The sequence below is a fragment of the Antechinus flavipes genome, chromosome 3 (assembly GCF_016432865.1).
Source record: "Antechinus flavipes isolate AdamAnt ecotype Samford, QLD, Australia chromosome 3, AdamAnt_v2, whole genome shotgun sequence".
NCBI classification, from domain to species: domain Eukaryota; kingdom Metazoa; phylum Chordata; class Mammalia; order Dasyuromorphia; family Dasyuridae; genus Antechinus; species Antechinus flavipes.
Genome location: NC_067400.1, coordinates 30,756,440 through 30,769,785, shown reverse-complemented (window position 1 = coordinate 30,769,785; position 13,346 = coordinate 30,756,440). Strand labels below are relative to the sequence as shown.

At 39.1% G+C, this 13,346-nt stretch overlaps 1 protein-coding gene across 1 annotated transcript in view; it reads left to right on the top strand.

Moving 5' to 3' along the window:
• The window catches only part of SPATA16 (spermatogenesis associated 16), a 296,094-nt gene extending 286,012 nt beyond the window's left edge, over positions 1-10,082 (top strand). Inside the window, exon 11 of the mRNA XM_051983185.1 lies at positions 9,493-10,082. Within this exon, the coding sequence (XP_051839145.1) occupies positions 9,493-9,615 (123 nt within the window). The 3' untranslated portion in view covers positions 9,616-10,082. The remainder of the gene's footprint in view (positions 1-9,492) is intronic.
• Positions 10,083-13,346: the final 3,264 nt, after the last annotated feature.

The window sequence follows — 13,346 nt, the reverse complement described above, 5'->3', positions numbered from 1 at the left end:
AAGTGATTCAAGATAATTTCCAGCACTTTTCATGAGGGCTTCAGAGGGGCAGGGGGAGGAGAAGAAGGGAGATGGGAATCAGGAAAGACTACTCAAGAGAGAATACTTAAATGGGGTTGTTTCCAAAAGTTTATGAGTCTGTGAGGCAGAGGGAAGAAGGGAGGACACGAACATACCGTCTACACAAAGGTGTGGACATGGAAAAGGAGATGCCATGTTTTGGAAACAGCTATTAGGTCACTTTTACTGAGGAGAGCTTGCAAGTGACACTTGCCATTGGTTTAATGTATTGGTTAGTTTTGCTGAATGCTGTTTTATTTCCCCCACCTTGCCCTCTGTCTTTTTTATTCCATGTTACAAGAAATAAATCTCTAGGGAAAGATAGTGCAGGGTATTTCCAAAAGTCTTACTACAGTTTTTAATAACTTAAGATTGTACTAAGACTTTTAGAATAACTTGCACTGGAAAATCAAGGCAACATAAAAAAATAGAATTAAAAAAAAGAAAAGAAAAGAAGAAAAAATAAGAATAAAGGGAGAGAGACTCCTGGATTTGAAATGACAATTTCAAAAAATTAGAATCTCAATGACATTGGTTAAAAGATGCCCATCTAACCAAGTTCTATTTCCTCATCTGTAAAATCAGAGATTCCAATTGGATTATCTCCAAGACCATTTACAGCTCTGAAAGTCCCATGATGCCTTTCAAATTATCTCATTTGATCATTAGGATTCTGTGAGGTAGAAAGTACAATTACCATTTTGCTCCATTTTACAGATGATGAAACTAAGGCTCACTGATGCAGAGAATTTCCATCATGACAGAACCAGTCCAGCGTGTTCTCCACCACGTCATGTTGCCTCTTTCTCTATACATTGATGGGAAAGAAAATGCCTTTTTTATATAAAACCACAGGTCACTGGGTAAATCTTGAGGCTGCCTAAAAGTCTTGGTAGGTAGGTAGTGAACAACGGCTCAACTTCAGAGGAATGTTGTTTCTGTCATTCGTGCTTAATAAAGGGATCGTAACGCACAGGGAATACTCCGGTGCTAAGCCACAAGAGTGCATCTGTCCCTCTCCAAGGCAACAAAAGCTGTTTCATAAAAAAAATAAATGAATGAATTTTTTAAAAGCTGCTTTGGCACCCAGCTTCCAGGATGTTGTGATAGCCTAGTAAAAACGACTCCAGTTCTGGGCTCCATGTATCAAAAGGCTTTTTATCCCACTGATATATGTGCATTTTCAATAAAGGCCTGGTAACACAGTTTAACACAAAGGTACTTTCAGTCCCAAGAACTGGAATGTCAAGTGCTCCCAGCTCTCTGAATGCCTCTGATGTCTTCTGGGCAATGACTTCCATTTGTCCTTTTATCACTGCAGCCACGATAATATTCCGAATCCGCCAGGTGAGAAAGGAGAGAGATGCACTTTTGTCTGATGGTTTGAGAACAAACAAAAACCTGAGTATAACACTGCTCTATCAAGAATTGCTTCCCTCTCTCCTCTTCCCCCCCCTTCCCCGCATTCAATTTCAGAATCAAATTTCATTTTTAAAAGTGCCATTCAACCAGCATTTATTAAATGGCTACTCGCCACAAGTTGCTGGGCTAGACCTTAGGTGTTCAAAGACAAAACCATACAGTCCCTGCCTGCGAAGGACTTGTGTCCTTTAAGAAAATAAAAATGTACACAGATAATGAAGTAATTGGGAATGAGAGGAGGAGAGCACTGGCCAGTTCCATCAGGAAAGGTTTTCTGTAAGAGGTGACCCCTGAGCTGAACCTTGAAAGGAGCCAAGGACTCCATGATTCAAAGGTGAAGAGAGAGGGCACTCCAACTCTAGTGGACTGTTTACTGAGACTAGCCAGTAGGTCACTAAAACTAGAACAGAGAATGAATGAGGATCAGGAATTTGAATTAAGTCTGGAGAGGTTAAAGCCAGACTATCAAATAACAGACTTTGTTTTTTATCCTAAAAGGCCATAGGAAGTCACAAGCTTCAAGCCAATTTCAAAGCAATTTTAATCAGAATTAGAATTTGGTCCCTTTGGAATCACAAGTATTTAAAAGATTCAGAATAGAAAATGGAAGGAACAGTGTATTTGCGGTCAGAAAGCAAGGGTTCAAACACCAGTCTCACTACGGGTAACCTTTGGTAAATGAGTTAAAAGCTCAGCCTGTATTTTCTTCATCTATAAATAATTTAGACGTGAAAGGAATTCTCACCATGAGAGAGAAGTGATTGTTCAGCCTGTGCTTGAGAACCTCGCAGGAAGGGATCCCCATCGCTCTTGAAGCAGGTCATTCCACCTTGAGACACCCTAATAGTGAAGAAGCTTTTCCCAAACATCAAATTGGCCTTTTTGCAGCTTCTGGTTCTGGTGATTGGTTCTGCCCTCTATAGCCCTCTAAACAATTATCCCCATGATAGCTCGCAAATGCTTGTTATCATCTATCATATCCCATCCTACCCCCACATCTTTTCTCCTCCAGGCTAAACATGCCAGTCAAGGTAGCCCTTCTCTAGACATTTCACTTTAGCAACATTAGACCATGATTCCCCGGGATTAAGCCCAGATATCTTAGATAAGATAGGACAGAGGAAAAGTGCTAAGGAACGCTCATCTCCCTGTTCCTGGAAATCATGATTGCTAATGAAACCCTTACTTTGGGGGCCACCAGTTCATACGGCTAATCTCACAGAGCTTTCTATCTACAAAACCACCTTATTCAGAATAACTGATATTATTCTACCAACGTTTTCTCTGGTTTTATACTTCTAAGGTTGATTTTTTTTTTGGTATTCAAGTGCAAGAATTCATATTTATCCATACTGAGTTTCATCTTAGTAGGTTATTTAAAAATGTCACCTCATTTGAATATCATTTGATTAGTCCCACACATAGGAGACTCATATGAGAGGGTAAAAAATTGTATCTGTATTTTATAGGATATTGTTGGTACTATATAATTTCTATATTTTGTCTGTGGGGTGTAAAGGATTGAAACTCTGAGCAGATGCACTTGGACAACTGAGCACTTAGGGCTAATTACTTATTGGACAATACTCTATTAGCATATGCTTGGAAAATGGCCTGCCCCACTATTCTGTGCTGGCTCGATCTGTTGGTGTATACAGAGAATTGTAGGAGGGACTAGGGAGTGGAGTAAGACAAGCCAGAGTGACTTCTGGCTGAGAGACTAAGAGCAGAGGTGTGGAGATTCCTGTGTCCATTTCTCTCACTTAGACCAAGAATAAAGGCCAAGGACTTTTGCTTATCCTGACCTGGCTGATTCTAAAATATCCAGGGTGCTAACTCAGTCCTCACAGTGGGATGAAAAAAAAGTCTATCTTATACTCTGTTTGCATTATTATCTTGAGTACTTGTACAGGAACTAGGGTCATTTTACCCATGTCTGTAAAGATAAAAGCTACAATTTATGATTCCAGAAAAAAACTATGGGTGGGGCAAATGAGCCAAAAAATAGTAATGTAAGGGAAGAGATTTAATGTAGATGTTTGTTCAAGGATTAACACTACTTTTGTGATCTGAACATATTGGTTAATTTCTCTGTCTTAACTTTCTCATCTCTAGAATGGGGATAATAATCCCTATCTCAAGGGACTATTTTGAGAAGAAGATTCTGTAAACCCCAGAATACTACAGAAAAATGAATGGTCTTTATCAGATCACTGACATCCTTTGGAGAATGATAGTGCTTCGATGTCATTCTTTATTATTTTTTCAGAGCCTTTGTCTCACTTGCAATATCTGATTTTCTCCAGAGCACCCTTCTCTTTTGTGTTGGTTCTCAAGAGATCAGTGATCTGCTCATTTTTCTCTTCTAATAAAACATAAGCTCCTCGAAGTCAGGGACTATTTCATACATTTGTTTTGCACTGTGCCTGGCACAAAGTAAATGCTTAATGAATGAATGTGGGTTGGTTGCTTGATTGATTTACTAACAGGTTCCCCAAGAAGCCATGAGTCTTTCTTTAATCAGCTGGGACAAACAAGCAATTATTGTGTCACCACCCCTCTTCAGACAATCTTTGGCTCATCGTGCCTTCCTGACATTTTAGAAGTTTTTTCTTTTCCCTTCATAACCATTCCATCCTTCACTCAAGCATCTTTGGATGCTTCATTGAAACTCAAAGGTGAGTTTGGGCCTTCATAATCTGGGTCCAGATTCTAACTGGGCTTATCACACTAGAAGGACGTCTAGTCCGGGCTCAGTGACACTGAGTGACCCTCATGAACGTATGAGTTCTCCATAAAATAGTCTGTTAAGCAAATGTACATTTGACATGCAAACAAGGTGACCAAGCCATCAGAGTCTCTTCCAGGTGGAGCATCAGCCTATTAAGGAGGAATCTTGCTGGCAATGGCTATCCCCACACCCACACCCTGTGGTTGTCACAAGACAACCTATTTCCTTTTCCTTTATAGAGATGGATAGAGGAGGCCTCCTTGATCTCCTAGATAATAACCTCCCCTTGCCATGTCACTAGAAGATTTTAGTCAACTTCTGTATGAGCAGTTGAGCTTCTGCCTTGTAAATCTCAGAATCAATACCAGGTACTTTGCCACATGGGAAGAGTCTAATGGCATTCAAAACCTTTTCTTCCCTTGGAAGTTGGGCTACAGAAGGATTGATTTCAAACTGAAGCATATGGTCCATGGCTTCGGCAGTGATCAATGACCGGACTGTTGGGAACACCGTGGAAGATCTCTCCAAGATTATGTCCTTATATCACGAATCAATGTGACTGGTGCATCTCAATTACTTAGTGTTGATGGAGCCTTGAGGGCATGATAAAAGCGCTTTGGATTGTTACCATCAGCATAAAACTAAGAATCCTGAATCTAAATTTTGCTTTTACTTTACTTTAATGGAGTTAAACCCTGCTTTCTTAGAGACAGACAAACTCTCCTGCTGGAATTAATTGTTTCCTGCTGGTAAGCCCTATGGAGCCATCACCAGCTGTCTGGACTCCTATGACTTTGGAAGAGTGAGACCAATTAGTGCAAATAAGAATCCCCTGAAGGGATTGAGTAGATCCTAAATTACATTATTCAAAATTACAATTATCTTAAAAAAAATGGTCATTGTTCCAGCCTGGTAGAAATATGTGTTCCAAGTCTGAATAATGTGACCACTCTTCTAGATCCATTATTCATACTAATGGAGCCTAACTTTAGTCAATAGCATAGGGAACTCCCAGGAAAGAATCACCTCTGCTAGTACAAACTGGGCCTTTCTCTGAAGTGTAGAGTCAAGAGGGTTGTCCAGAACGGCCTTCAAAATTCCCCAGACTAAGTTAGAACCAGAATAAAATTTATTTGGGAAATGTTAAAGAACATAAATAGAAAGACAATACACCACATGTTAGTTTGTGGTTTATGTAAATTAATATGTACAGAGAATTATTTCTATTTAACTTTGACACCTCTGATCTAGAGCACTAAGCAGCAAAAGGACTTTTCCAAGGTCACACAATCAGTACAGAGCAGAGGAACAACCAAATCCAAGACCAATTCTCTATTTAATGTATCACATTTCTTCTTATGAACAACAACAAAAAAAAAAAATGGCAAGTATTCCTAGTATGGAAATTATTAAGTTTGATAATCTTATCAGATCCATTGCACAAGACATTCAGCATTTATTTAGAGCTGAATGCATGGAAAACATTAAGCTAGACCCAGCAGGAGCCACTAAGATAAATGAGACGTTGAAATAACAAGAAGGAATTAATTGTACCAGCTCTGAGAAAAGCATTTCCAGCTTGCCTTACCTGAGCCATCACTTTAGGGCTGCCGTCTCCCCCTCCAAAAGAAAGTACAAATAGTGTCCTTTTAATAGGTGGTTTTCCACATCTTTTAAGCTTCCCCATAACCAAGCACCATAGTGAGATCCTCAGCCTTCTCAGGCAATAGCAACGGGAACACAGGTCTCATTAGCGCAAGAGCAGAAAAGAAGTGAGCTTAATTAAGGAACCAAGCCAGTCAGGCTTGTTCTTTAATATAAATACAATTTTTTGGAAATAAAAAAAATAAAATAAAAGACGTAGGGGAAAGGGGCAGAAGCAACAGCCACCGATGGGTGTTTTAAAACAATCAATTTCCTGTCTACTTAGAGTTGTTTTCGTTGCATTAGGATCATAGGCAATTTTAAATTATATTTGGGGCTAATTGCAAACAATTAATTGTAAAGAGCTCTGATTTAAATGATACATTTTCTGTGCAAATAACACAAATGATTAATCAACTGTGTACAGTCAGAATGGTGGTGAGGATGTTTGTTGTGATCAGGCCATTTGTCTGCTGCTTCTATGGCTTGGGACTTCAGCTGGAATAGGATAATTAGAAATAGAAGGAATCCATGGACAAAGGCAAACTCTATCTGGTTCTTTTGCTGTTCTTCTCAGAATCCTGCAGTGTAGCTGAGCTAGATCCAAACCTCCTCAGCCTGATGTTTGTTTTGCAAAATTCTCCTTTTCTTTGTTTAATTAATTTGATTATAGCTAATAGTGTGATTATGTGTAATTAAAAAAAAGTCACAATCATTATTATCATAGCAGCAGCGAGGTGATGCAAAGGATAGCACGTCAGGCTTAGACTCAGGAAGACCAACTGTGTGACTCTGGAAAAAGTCACTTAACCTTTGTTTGCCTCGGTTTCCTCATCTGGAAAATGGGCATAATAACAGCACCAATCTCCCATGGTTGTTGAGAGAATCAAATGAGATAGGATGTGTAAAGCACTCAGTGCAATGCTTGACTTTATAGGAACTCAATAAATACTTGCTTCATTAATCACCATCATAGGATAGGAACTGAAACTATGACTTTACTGGTGTAGGAAACTCTTCCAATGCCTCTTCTCTGAAAGGTAGCTTCTTGTAGAGAGGCTGGAACAAACAGTGGGGTCAACTCCAAGAGGAACAGGGAATTCTGTAGGCTGCATATTGATTTTCAAAATCACATATGTTTATATATTTCTTTTTTTCCTAATTTAGCAGCACATTAAAATAAGAGGGCCTCCAAATCTGGCCCCTATGTCCTAGAACCTGGAGAAGTTAAATCCCTTGCCCAGGATCACACAAACTCTCTATGTCAGAGGTAATATCTAAACCCAAGTCTTCGTGGCTTCCTGCTATTTACTGCGCCATGTTGCCTGATGACTATCATCACCATCCTCATCTTATTTATATAATGCTTTAATGTTTGCTCTGTAGCTTCAGTGGCATCCAACTCTTCATGACCCCAATTTGGGGTTTTCTTGGCAAAGATAGTGGAGTGGTTTACAATTTCCTTCTCTAGATCATTTTACAGATGGGGAAACTGAGGCAAACAGAGTTAAGTGAGTTACCCAGAGTCACACAACTAGTAAGTATCTGGGGCTAGATTTGAATTAGGTCTTTTTTACTCCAGGCCTGGCATTCTATCCACTGTGCCATCCAGCTGCCCACTCTAATGTTTATGAAGCACCTTAGCTCATTTGAGCCTTGCAACCCTGTGAGGTAGGTACTACTAGTCTATGTAGGAAGATTGGTTCCAGACCAGTAATTTCATCAAGATGAGGGAACTCCCAGTGTAGAAACTCCATCCTTTGGAACAGATTAGCAACAAAGTTAAGGGACTGTCTTGTGATCATTAAATAAGTGTGTGAGGCAAGAACTGATCCCAGATCCTTCTTACTCAAAGGTCAGCCCTCCCTTCCCCACCCTGGGATGTTTCTCTTGCACCTGAGAACATGGAGGTGTGTTTATCTAGACAGCTCTCCCCCAAACACAGGAAAGCCCGGGTGCAAGGGCTCCCTCCGGACACCCAGTGGCTGTGTGATGCGAGGCAAGTCACCTCATATTACAGTGCCCTGGGCTACTCTTACACTAGAGCTGGCAAAGCAAGCCTGGGTTTTGAGCCATGGGTTCCATTAGCACGTCAGAATCTTACTTGCCTCATAGAGTATCCCCACCCAGGGCTCTGGTGGGTTTGTACATGTGCTAAAGAGGAGGGAGTTACCGTCATTAGACAGTCACCCCCAGAGACTAGTAGCACCCCTACAGAAGCAACACTTACTGGTACTGAGGTGCACACAGAAGGAGCCGTGCGTAACAGCCACATCCGTATGCATACCCTTCATCCCGAAGTCATTGTCTTCACGGCATAAAACTGATTTTGTTTTCTTTGAGAAAAGCCAAGTTGACGGTAAGTGCCGTACCCAACATATGGACGACTCGGATGGCTGCGATGTATCTATAATCCATTGTTCTTTTCTTTTTGACAAGCCGAATGATCCACTCAATATTTCTCCAAAGGCTAAATGGAGCCTTTAAAAAGTGTAATTCACAGTCAGAAGATAGGAATTGTAAGTGTTTACATTTTGGGCACACGCCTCGTGGATGTATCTTGAGAAAGAAACAGTCAAGCCCAAGGTGATTCTGGGAGATGGGTGGCGTTCGGGAGCTCCTTTGTGCTTTGCCCGTACATTAAGCACACACCTTTGCATTTCTGCCCCTTTCTGTGATCCCATTGCTGCATAGATGAATGGCAATCTATTTTACTTCCACGTTTTTGCTGACAAACAGAATACCTACAAAGCTGTGGCATATTTGAATAATCATGAGTTTATTTTGGAAGACCGATGGAATTTAGTTTTTTCCTCTTCCTGGAATTGTTGTTTAGTCTCTCCCCAGGCCCTCCGGTGGATGCCGTTTGTTAAAAAGTTTTGTGGGGTTTTTTTAAGAAAATATATTTATTCAGAACTTCATTTGGTTTTAATGGAAAAATGGCCCTCGCTGCGGCCGTGTGGAATACTCATTTTTCTCTCATGCAAACATGTGTCGCATAAATGCCACAGCCTCTGTTTTCCTCCAGCATTCTTGGAGGACAAGGAAAGAAACAAAAACTGGTCTGAGATTAATTTCAGGCTCGTGCTTTCCTCCTAAAATGGCTGTTTTTCATTGCCATTTAAAGAGGGCCTTGTGATCAATTCCCCCTTCCCAGCATGCATGACTGAATGAAAGCATTCTAGCATGTCGGCTCCACACATGTAAAGTAATTGAACCCCAAAGGAAAAGGAACAGAAATTCTTTGTTTTCAGCATGCCTTTCCTTCTTGCTTTCTTTTTCTTCCCCTTCTTTCTTCTTTCTTTTTCTTCCTTCCTTCCTTCCTTCTCACCAGAGCTTTTTTTTTTAAAAATGTGACTTAGAAATACAAATGATTTGGGAAACCCAGGTAAAGTAATTGAACCCCAAGGGAAATAGGATAGAAATTATTTATACTTTGAGCTGTTCATTTCCTCCCTTCCTTTTACATTCTTTTTCTTTCTCATCCTCTCTTTTCTTTTTTCTTCCTTTCAGCTCACCAGAGCTTTCTGTAAAATGTGCTTAGAAATGCAAATGATTTGGGAAACCCAGGAGGCCTCTTAAAAAAAAAAAAAAAACAACTTTGAACAATAAGGACATTTGTTTGTGTCTTTCAGGTTGGGCTAATTGAAGACTTTCTATACCAATTAGAGGATAGTTTCTTAAAAACCAAAAAACTGAGAACAGCCAGGAGGCAGAAAATGAAAATGAAGCGACTTCAGAGTGTACAGCAGTGTTAGTCACTGGAGGCATGGACCCCCCTCCTTCCCACGCCCCCAACCCACCAACCACGACATCCAGGCAGTCAAGAGTTTGACAGCTGGGACGACAAAGGCCTGCCTTCGGATGAATGAGGTGGCTCTTCCCTCTGGCTCATCTTAAGCAAGGAGATTCCACACTTCATTAGTCTCAGCTGGCAGAAATAAATGTTCTCAGAAAGTTTAACTTGGTTCTTATTCACATCCATCTTGTTTATTTAAATAGCTTAAAGAATAACCATGAGCATGGTTCCTTCACCCACTGTGCCCTTTCTAATGTAGAGTGGACTTTCCTCAATGTGCACATAGGGCCCTGCTAGTCCCAGAGTTCATCATCAAGATTCATTCCCATTAGCACAAAGGATTACCTACTTAGACCTGGAAGTGACTAAAGGCCTTTGAGTCCATCCTCTCCTCTGCCTCCATTTTACTGGTGAGAAAACTGAGCTGTGTAGAGATTAGTATGCTAACTAGCTTGTAAATAACATTTTAGGTTTGTAAATGCCTTTATTCATATTATCTTCCATAAGTGACTTGCCCAGAGTCACTCAGCTAGGAACTAAAGGAGGATTTGATCACAGATGTTTTTAATAGGACTAACAATGTGATCTCTCTACTATATCATGCTGCCCCTCTCTCTCTCTCTCTCTCTCATATGTGAATAAACGGCATTGAAGTAAACTTAAAATCATGACAATGATCATGGCAGACAATGGCATTTAGCAGCTAGAGGCTGCCTCAAAGCCAAGGAGATCCCAAGAGTTTTGTCTCTGAAACATGCTGGCTGAAACAATGCTTGTCTTCTAGACAAGTCATTGCACTCAATGATCTAGAACCAGACCCCTTTCTAATGAATTTCACAGAAGATACCCAGCTTGCATCACTTCAGGATATAGTCTTACATCCAAATTACCAATGTCAGTGAAATCCCAGGGCCACAATGATTATACAAAGGCAACATGATATCATTAAAAGAACTCAAGACTTAGAATCAAAAAGACCTGGTGTGTATATGTTATGTAAATATTCATGTATATGTAGGTATTGTATAAATGTACATATATACATGCATGTATAGATATGTAATTTTCCCAATTATATTTTAAAACAATTTTTTAATGTTTTGAATTCTAAATTCTATCCCTTCCTCCATTTCCTGCCCCCTCCCTGAGATGGTGAGCAATCAGATATGGTTTATGCATGTGCAATCGTGTAAAACATTTCCATATTAGTCATTTTGTACAAGAAGATGAGTTTTAAAAAATGAAAAAAATGAGAATAGCTTGCTTCGTGCTATTTTTCAATTTCATTTTTTTTCTCTTATTTGAGTCTTTTTGTACAAAATGACTAATGTGGAAATGTTTTACATAATTGCAACATGTATAACCTATATCTGCTTGCTTACTGTCTCAGGGACAGATAGAATTTGGAACTTAAAACTTGAAATAAAAATGTTTAAAAATTAAAAGAAAAAAGCATGCTTCAGCCTACATTCAAACTATCAGTTCTTTCTCTGGAGGCAGGTAGTGGGCTTCATCATAAGTACTCTGGAATGGTCTGGAATCATGGTATTGCTGAAAATTGCGAAGTCCTTCACAGTTGTACATTGTACAGTGCTATTACTGTATAAAACATTCAACTGGTTCTCTTCACTTTGCATCAGTTCATCTAAGTTTAGATTTTTCTGAAATCATCCTGCTTGTCATTTCTTATAGCATTAGAATACTCCATCACTATCATATAGCACAGTTTATTTAGCTATTATCCAAAGGATAGGCAGACTCTTGATTTTCTGTTCTTAGCAATCACAAAAATAGCATATTTTTGTACAAATAGGTTACCCCCCACCCACACTTTTTTATAGTGTCTTTGGGGAACGATACAGCTGGATCAAAGTATATGCACACTTTTAAAGCCCTTTGGACATGATTCCAAACTGCTCTCCAGAATGATGTGATCAGGTCACACTTCCACCAACATGGCATTCGTTCCAAGGGTCTAGATTCTAATTTCAGCTATTTGATTTCAGACAAATCACTTTACCTCTAAGAACCTTAGTTTCTTCATCTATAAAATGATTCATCTCAGATTCCTTTCATCTCCAAATCCCTCACTTTACCAAAATCAAGGATTCTTGACATATTCCTTTGTGTTTTAGCATAATATATTCTCCCTCACACTTAATGCACATGCAATGCGTTAACAAAAATTGTGTTAAGAACACAAACATTTGGCCTTCTCATCCATATCCCCCAGCCTCCAATAAACGTACTCATATTTGAGGAGAAGGTGGATCACAAATCAATAAAGACTCAGAATTAGAAGATGCCTTAAAGAAAAAGACTAAAAAGTGAAGGACTTGGATGATAAGTGGCAGAGTCAAAACTCAAAACCATATTCAAATCCAGCACTCTTTCCACTGTGTATACCAGCAATGGGTAACAGAAATGGTATTGGTGAAAAACTAAACCATAACTAATGGGAATAACTCAATTACAGACACAATAATTCAAAGCCAGGAAGATAAGCATTAAAATTCATTTGGGAAAGGATAAGTAGTGTCCTGGAAGGTGACAAAAGAAAAATAGAGAATTGGGACATCAATGATACATTGAGCAAAAGCAATGTTGAAATGCAACTAAAAGCGAATTAATGAAATTATGCACACACACAAATGTATACGTAGGGAATATAAAAGAGTTGATCTATGATCTGCCTTGGTTCTATCCCTGACTCTGCTACTAATTGTATGATCTTGGGTAAGTCAGTTCATTTCTGTGAGTCTCAGATCCTCTTGTGTAAAGAGAGATAATTAGACTAGATGATCCCTAAAGTCCCTTCTTGCTCTAACAAATGTTCTCTAATTATCTGGCTCCTCAGGGAGTTAATGAGTAGACAAAAAGAATAAAATTGCCCAATTTATTCCACTATATAGGACTTGCTAGAATGTCTTCCTACCCTTAGGACCCACATACAAGCAGACAGCTTCTTTAGCTGAAAATCCTCTTTAATCTCAGCAGAAGGCCAGTCTCTGAGGGACTACCAGATTCTGAGAGATGTCACTCCTGGAGGAAGGGACTAAGGGTGATAAGGTCAACTCTTGTTAAACTAACTAACACTAGTTGTCAGAGCACTTGTTCACTTCAAAAATGTCTTTATGATCAAAGGGTTATCAATAGATGCTAACGGATCCCCACCATGCCCAAATAACATTAAAACAAAATACCTTGGACAGTTCCTTGGGCTTTTTTTGCAATGTATTCAGATAGATTTCCTAGGAACTGCTATTCTCTGAATGGCGAGTTGACCTCTCATTCTTGAAGTCAAATATTATATAATTTTAAAAGAAAATGGAGGTGGGGAAGAAAGTATGAGTGCAGAAAATTATATATACTGTCAGACTTGATGGTTGTAGCACTTAAACTATTTTGTTCTCTTTTTATTTCAAGGAATGGTTCTCTAGGATTGGTACTAGAAAGGGATATATATATGGGAAAGGAGGTGATATAAAAACAAAAAGGTATCAATAAAAGCTTGTTTAATAAAATAATAAATTTATTTTTTTATTTCAGCAAAGAATTCTACCAGGTTTTTTTCTCTCTATTAATAGGTTTTGAAATATAGCTGTATAATCTTATGTGGCTTTTAAAATTTTACAGATCATCCTATGGAAAGCTATCTAATCCCTTTTTTCCATGTTTTTTTTAAAGAAA